We start from the raw sequence: 8,194 nt of genomic DNA on the forward strand, positions 1-8,194 counted from the left end.
TATAAATAAAATAAAATGACGGAGTGTTTCCAGCTGTTGGTTAAGACCCAGAAGTCCGTACATCAAATGAGCAGGACACTGAAATTCTGCTTACCAAAACCTACTCCTTGCCACCTAATTTCTTTTCTCTTTTCTTTTCTTCTTCCTTTCTATCCACAAACCCTCACCAACTACTTACTAAGTGATAGGTACTGTGTTAGGTCCCCCTTTGAGTAAAACTGAGAAGTGTTTGTGCTATGTGATGGGGAGAAAGACAAACAACAGGAGAAATAAAGAAATCAGTAAATTTTTTAAAACCCAGTTTGAAAAAAAAATTTACTGTAAAGATACAGTTTACTTTTGCTGATGGGAAGAAGTTCTACATTAAAACAGTCTTGGACTGATATTCAGGGACTGTAACATTTTAAACATTCCTTCCTAAACCACCATAATGCTTAATATCAGCAGCAATTCTTAGTAGCCATTTAAATTGTCTATTAAGCTGGGCTCGGTGGCTCAACCTGTAATCCCGCGCCTTTGGGAGGCTGAAGTGAGTGGATCGCCTGGGCCTGCGGGTTTGAGACCCGCCTAGGCAGCGAGACCTCATCTCTACAATAAATCAAAAAATCAGCCGGGCGTGGTAGCGTATGCCTGTAATTCCGGCTACTCGGAAGGCTGAGGCGAAAGGATCGCCGGAGCCCAGCAGGTCGAGGCTGCGGTGGCTGGGAGTGGCCACTGCACTCCAGTCTGGGAGACAGAGTGAGACTCCAACTCAAAAAAATAAATAAATAAATAAATTGTCTATTAAACAATTGCCTCAATAAAAAATACCCAGTACATTATTTTAGATTAAAAGATGAGATGGGGCTGAGTACAGTAGCTCATGCCTTGAAATCCCAGCACTTTGGGAGGCTGAGGTGGGTGGATTATTTGAGCCCCAGAATTTGAGATCAGCCTGGGCAACATATTAAAACCTCATCTCTCCAAAAAATCAAAAAATTAGCTGGGGTGGTAGCACGTGCCCATAATCCCAGCTACTTGGGAGGCTGAGGTAAAGGATCACCTGAGCCCAGGAGGTCAAAGTTGCCATGAGCCATGATCGTATGATCATGCCACTGCATTCCAGCCTGGACAACAGAGTGAGAACTCAACTCAAAAAAAAAAGAGATTAAAAACTAGACCTGGAGAAAACCATGAACTAGGTTCAATCTATATTTAGTATATACCCCTCCCCTATTCCTTCCATACCCACCCACTTTCCTGGAAGTATTGCTCATGAACACTTAAATATTATGGCTTCTCTTTTTCTGCCAAGGTCTGCTCTTAAGAAAAGGTTTGAGGAATCAGGCCCCACTCAAGTAACCTGGCCAGTCACCTGATCTTCGTAAGTTTCATGTACTGCACTTATATAAACTGGGCATGATAACTCCTACCTTTCACTTATGCCTTATGTGGAATGTAAACTCTTAAGCATAGGACCTTTGTTTTTTCACTGCTACTTCCTCAGGGTCCAGAATGGTACTTGACATATAGTAAACAATGATTGAATGTTTGTTGAAGAAATGAAATAATGATAGCATATATAAAATACAAAGTACATGGCCTGGCATGTAGCAAGACCTCTTTTTTAAAAAATCAAGACTAGTAACATTTTAATAGAAGACAAAATTATTGGCATGACCATTTAATAATACAATGGAAATGAGCCGGGCTCGGTGGTTCAGCCTGTAATCCCGTGCCTTTGGGAGGCTGAGGTGACCCACGGGTTCGAGACCCTCCTGGGCAGCGAGACCTCATCTCTACAATAAATCCAAAAATCAGCCGGGCGTGGTAGCGCATGCCTGTAATTCCAGCTACTTGGAAGGCTGAGGTGGAAGGATTGCCGGAGTCCAGCAGGTCGAGGCTGCGGTGGCCGGGAGCGGCCACTGCACTCCAGCCTGGGTGACAGAGTGAGACTCCAACTCAAAAAAATAAAAATAAAAAATAATACAATGGAAATGAAGTGGAGATATCTTTTTTCTAGAAGTTTTGTGTCTCCTGAGCAAAGATGACCATCTATTTTACTAGAGTCAAAAATGGGTCTCTAACAAGATACCAAGACACTCTTGAACTATCTCTTCACAGACTCCTTATTAGTTGTAAGGAAAAAATAAAGCAGTAACTATGCAGTGGAGAAATGGGGTTATACATCAACTGGGTGATTAATATCACCTCTGAGGGACAGATAGCTATCCTGTGCCCCCCAAATGTGATACCTGAGGAGGACACAGCTTCACCTGTGCAGTATGCCAAATAAAAATGCCGAACCTCAACCTACTCATGAGCAGACAAACGCAACATGAGGAGTATTCCATTTAAAAAGAGGGAGGAAGCCGGGCTCGGAGGCTCAGCCTGTAATCCCGTGCCTTTGGGAGGCTGAGGTGAGTGGACTGCCGGAGCCCGCGGGTTCGAGACCCACCTGGGCAGTGAGACCTCATCTCTACAATTAATCAAAAAATCAACCGGGTGTGGTAGCGCATGCCTGTAGCTCCAGCTACTCGGAAGGCTGAGGCGGAAGGATCGCCGGAGCCCAGCAGGTCGAGGCTGCGGTGGCCAGGAGCAGCCACTGTACTCCAGTCTGGGCGACAGAGTGAGACTCCAACTCAAAAAAAAAAAGAGGGAGGATTATGTTCTCCAAAATTTCAAGGTCATAAAAACCAAACAAAGGTTATGGAAATATTCCAGATTAAAGGAGGCTATAGATAGATGCCTGACAACTAAATGTAATACCTGCCAATAAACTAGATTTTACACTGAAAGGAAAAAAAAATGCTCTGAAGAGCATCATTAGATCAACTGAAAAATTTGGAGAATGGGTGATATAGTAGACAAAAATAAATTGTCGATGTAAACTTATAAAGTTGGTAACTGAAATGTGGTTATGTAAGATAAAATACCTATTCTTAAAAAACACATTGAAATGTTTAGGAGTAAAAGCGTTATGATGTATGAAATTTACCCTCAAATATTTCAGAAAAAGAACTATGTGTGTGTGAAGAAAGAGAAAGAAAGAACAAATAATATAGCAAACATGGTAAAAGTTTTAATAATTGGAAATCTGGGTCCAACATTGCAATTTTTGGCAACCTGTAGATACTTGTAATGTTTTTGCAATCTTTTATAAGTTTAAAATTATTTCCAAATAAAAAGCTAAAAACCATGAGTCTGCATGAAACCAAACTCATCACAAATGGAGAGTTTGATGAATTGGGTCCAGGGCAGCCTGTAGATAAAAGCTTCTTAATGTACCATTACTTGGTAATTCAATGACATCCCCACCCAGGGAAAGGTGCTACCTTGGTTCTAAAGACCACACCAATAACAGGAATAGACGAACAGTTAACATTTAAGCACCCTGTATTATGAGACCTTTCTTGAATCTTCTCATTTGGTCTCTAAAATAGGTGTTGTTAGGTCAGGCACAGTGGTTCACACCTGCAATTCCAGCATTTTGGGAAGCGAAGGTGAGAGGGTTGCCTGAGCCCAGGAGTTCAAGACCAGCCTGGGTAACTTGGCGAGACCTCATCTCTACAACAAATAAAAAAAATTAGCCAGGCATGGAGGCAAGCCTGTAGTTCCAGCTACTTGGAAGGTTGAGGAGGAAAGACTGCCTGAACCCAGCAGGTTGAGGCTGCAGTGGCCATGAGTGTGCCGCTGCACTCCAGTCTAGGTGACAGAGTGAGACTCCAACTCAAAAATAATAATAATAAAATGAGTATTGTTATGATCCCAATTTACTGAAAATAAAGTTTTAGAGAGGTTAATTGATTTGCCCAGAGTTAGCAAGTCTTTGAGACTGAAACCTAACAGAATTCCAAGTTACTGAGCTTAACAATTAAGCCATATACTTTGGGCCCATGGCTTTTCCTTTTGCAGTTCTTTGTTATGTCTTTAATACAGTGGCATTGTTTTGACACCTCAGGGGTGCATACATTGGTTTGTATATAATCTTGGTAACTGAATTAGCCATCCTAAACCCATTCACTAAAAAGGGATGAAAAAGGTAGTAATCTAGATTTCACTCCCAAATCACCAGTTCAAACCTACCTCTTTATGACTGGATAACATAGTATTTCTTTGAAACCTTTTAAGCTCATCTCTAGTTTTATGTTTAAACTGTTTTTTGGACAGCCACCTCATGTAACTCTACCTAACCCATCCTTACCCTGTCCTCAAATACCTTCACCAGTTTCTTTTCATAACCTTCTTTTAATCCTCCTAGACATCCTCAGATGATTTTTTTCTTGTCTATCGGGACTTTTCTAGTACATTTTCATCTGGCCAATTCACAGACTTCATTCTTGGCTCTAAAATCTATATTGATTGGTCTTCCCTCCAGGTTCTGACACAGAGTAGATTTCCTATGTATCTCAGTTGCCATTGCTTGACTGGGCAAGACTGTCTGATATAAAAAAATTTAGAGCATCTCAGAGAAATAGCTCTCATCTTTAATGGAAGGTGAAGCATAACAGATAAGCAGAATTAACGAGGGATAAGCATATAAACACGTTGAAAAATGTGCCATGAACAAACTTGAATATTGGCCTCTGTAATAAAGAAGTTTTAAACCTCTAATAAATTTTTATAGAATATGGTGGCCAGTATTTTGTAGCAAAATACTACACAGAACTCTGGATAGTCCAAGAGCAGCCTTACCTCACACAACAGAGATGTCTCCAGCTGTATTTGACCACTATAGGAAAAGGAAAGAAAAATATATATATAAAGTTAAATTTAAAGTATAAATACTTACATATAAAAAGAGAAAATATACTTTGCTATAAAAGGTAAACGTACTTTAGTGCAGAATCTTGTAATTCTAAGGCTTCGGCTGATCTCATAGGATATAGGTTTAAAACACTTCTCTCTGTAATATCTGTGCTTAATCTAAAGGGTAGGAAAAAAGGTATTAACATTTTTATTAAATATTTATTTGTTTGTTTATTTATTTATCTATTTATTTATTTATAATTGGAGTCTCACTCTGCTGCCCAAGCCAAAATGCAGTGGCAGTCTTGACCTCCTGGGCTCAGGTGATCCTTCTACCACAGCCTCCCTAGCAGCTAGAACTACAGGCACATGCTACTATACCTGGCTAATTTTTTTATTTTTGTGTATGAAGATGAGATCTTGCTGTGTTGCCCAGGCTAGTCTTGAACTCCTGGACTCAAGAAATCCTCCTGCCTTGGCCTTCCAAAGTACTGAGATTACAGGCATGAGCCACCACACCTAGCTAAACTTTTTATTTTTAATAAATTCTATTGGTCATATTTAGCTTAATTTTTTAATACACTAAAAAATGATATTTATCTTTAGGATTAAATGATGAAAGATTTATAATATAAATATCTAACTGCATGGTATTTTCCCACCATGTGCCCAAACAGAATTTTCTATCTGCTATTGATATCCAACTTATTTGCAATATAATAGTAATCTACAATAAAAATTTTTTATAGGTAGTATACACAAATGTTATTCTGGAACTTTAATAATTTACAGAAGCAAGTAAACTTGGTAAGAGTACTATTACATTACAATATATATACCCATGGCATTTGGTTTTAATAGAAAGATCTTTCTAATATACACTAAGACTCTCGCTTAAAAAGTAAGAACTCATAAAATAATTTGATACGCATTTTTACTTTTAAAATTGCTTACATATAGCTTCTGAATTTCTGTAATTTTAAGAGGTAAGGTTTTTAATTTCAAATCTTTTAAAAAGATCTATACAGTCATGGATTTCTGTAAGATCATGGTATCTCCCCTGCCAGGTAAGTACTGGACTTCTGTAAGTTATATAAAAGTCATAATGCCCTTTTAAAGGATTGGCATGCTTTCATATAACACATGCCTATGGAAATGCCATCAAACGAATGATTGGGAGGCTTTGAGAGAAGAAACCAAGATAAAGGCAAAACCAGATCACAATTTTCAGATGCATAAAAGGTAAACCTCTAAAATTTTATCTTACAATCAATGGCTTCACTAAAATAAATAAATAAAATAATAAAACCACCTGAATCTATGAAATAAGAGACAAGAAAAAAACCCAATACGTGTGGACACTTTTTAATTACTAATATTCAGTCCATAGAAGCTAGAAATAAACAACCTGTTGAGGAGCCCTTTCTTAGCCAGAAGCAAAACCTGGGTATTTTCTTTATTATTATTATATTATAAAATTAGATTTGTTATAGTATTATACTATAATAAAGATCTAAAGCAGTCAAAGTAGTGGATTATTTTAGGGAGGAAATGAAATTCATAAACAGTTTTGCAACATAATTTCATTTTTAAATAGCACTCCATAAAGATGCAAATAACATATTTCTTGGAACGTTAGTCAGTAATGTTTCCTTCCACAATGTGGCACACACCCACCATAGCGACTTCTGCAACATCCTTAGCAACTCGCAACTTATTGCCTCAGACATTTCAGAGCTGGAGAAGAGTCTAAGATCTTCAGTTCAACCTTTTCAGGAGAGGATGAAGAAACTGAGGCCCAGAACAGGGGGCCATTTTCTCCAGATCACTCACATCTCACAGTTGAGTTCCTGTCCCAGGGTACCAAGTCATCGCTATTTTTACCAAACTAGGCTGGCCTTTTTTTTGCTTTGGGGCTCACATATTAATCAATCTAGACTTCATTGAAAAAAATTTATCAGAAAAGTGATACATAGAAGTATGAAAACAATATAAAGATTGGGTTCAAGACGGGTCCTTTCCCTGTCACATCAGGTCTTTAAAGTTCTCTCTTAGACTCACAATTCCTTCCCAACAACATGCTTTTTGCCTTGGGCACCTCATCCTCTTATTATAGATATAGCTCCTCATTTTATATACAGCATATATAAAAGTGATTTTCTAAATTAAGTCTCTAAGCCCAGAACCAAACATCTCCATGGGCACTGCTACCCTGACACCTCTAATCCTATTCAACATGTCCTAAACTGAATCCAACGTCTTCCTCCTCAAATGTACTACCCTTCCACGTGCCTCATCTCAGATAATGAGACACCAGAGTTCAGGTCTGTTGAAAGTCCAACAGATCTTGGACTGTTCCCTCCCATCCTTCGCACCACCTGCTTTCAAATGGTCATGAAAGAACAATAGTACTTGCCACTGAGTATCTATAGTACAATAATTTAGAAATACCTCCAAAAAATCTATCTTAATATATTTCCTTGTAGTTTTAATTTTTTCTAGGTTTCTTGCATAACTGGAACCTACTTCTATCTATATAGTAGGGATCAAATGTGCATTTATATAAAAAGTATATCACTTTTTAAAAGTTGACATTACATAATAAACATCTGATAATATCACTGTAAACTTCAATAAACATTTTATTGGTCACAACACAGTCCATCTTATTAATAACCATAAAATATTTAAAGTATCCCCAAATTGTTAGATAATTTTTTTTTCCCAAATATTTGCCGTTAAAAATATTCATCCTTCATCCTCCATCCCCAAATCTTTGTTCCTCCATCCCCAAGCCTTTTTTTGCCTGTTAGGTTAAATTTTTTATTTTATTCAAAAGGTTTATATATTTTTTCAGAACTTGGACACATGCTAAGATGACTTCTAGAATGGCTTTGCCAGTGTACCTCCCCATTGGCAGTTTATTAATAAATATAATTTCAAAATCCTCATAACCCTAAAAGGTAGGCACGTGTAACCCCATCTTATAGATGAGGAAATGGGGTGAAGAGAAGTCACATAACCTACCCCAGTTAAATGATGTTGGAGCTGGGTTTAGAAACAGTTTCTAGCTGACTCAAAGTCTGCTCTTTCTACCAGCCATGATACTTTCCGATTCATTAAAATTATACATACCCACACGTTAGTACCTGCATGCACAAACGTACATGCACACGACCACACACACACATGGGCACGCACATAAACACACACACAGGCTCTCCTCCTGTTTCCTACCCTCACACTAAAGGATGTGGGATTCAGTTCTTTGAACATACCTATTTAGGCCACCCCATGATGTAAACACTAGGGAGAATTAACACCATGAATAATCATGTTTAAAGACCATCATCGCCTCTCTTTCCATAGAAAATGAAAGCCGGGCTCGGTGGCTCAGCCTGTAATCCCGCGCCTTTGGGAGGCTGAGGTGAGTGGATTGCCTGAGCCCGCGAGTTCGAGACCCGCC

At 38.5% G+C, this 8,194-nt stretch overlaps 1 protein-coding gene across 1 annotated transcript in view; it reads right to left on the reverse strand.

Annotated features, from left to right (window-relative positions):
- LOC103267129 (leucine-rich repeat and calponin homology domain-containing protein 1) overlaps window positions 1–8,194 on the reverse strand; it is a gene marked incomplete at its 5' end in the record, with an annotated part of 65,616 nt that overhangs the window by 53,352 nt on the left and 4,070 nt on the right. The window contains 2 exons of the mRNA XM_008064730.1: window positions 4,675–4,711; window positions 4,816–4,905. Coding sequence (XP_008062921.1) covers window positions 4,675–4,711; window positions 4,816–4,905 — 127 coding nt within the window. The remainder of the gene's footprint in view (window positions 1–4,674; window positions 4,712–4,815; window positions 4,906–8,194) is intronic.

The sequence above is a fragment of the Carlito syrichta genome, unplaced genomic scaffold (assembly GCF_000164805.1).
Source record: "Carlito syrichta isolate Samal-C Ts95f unplaced genomic scaffold, Tarsius_syrichta-2.0.1 Scaffold307978, whole genome shotgun sequence".
Lineage (NCBI taxonomy): Eukaryota > Metazoa > Chordata > Mammalia > Primates > Tarsiidae > Carlito > Carlito syrichta.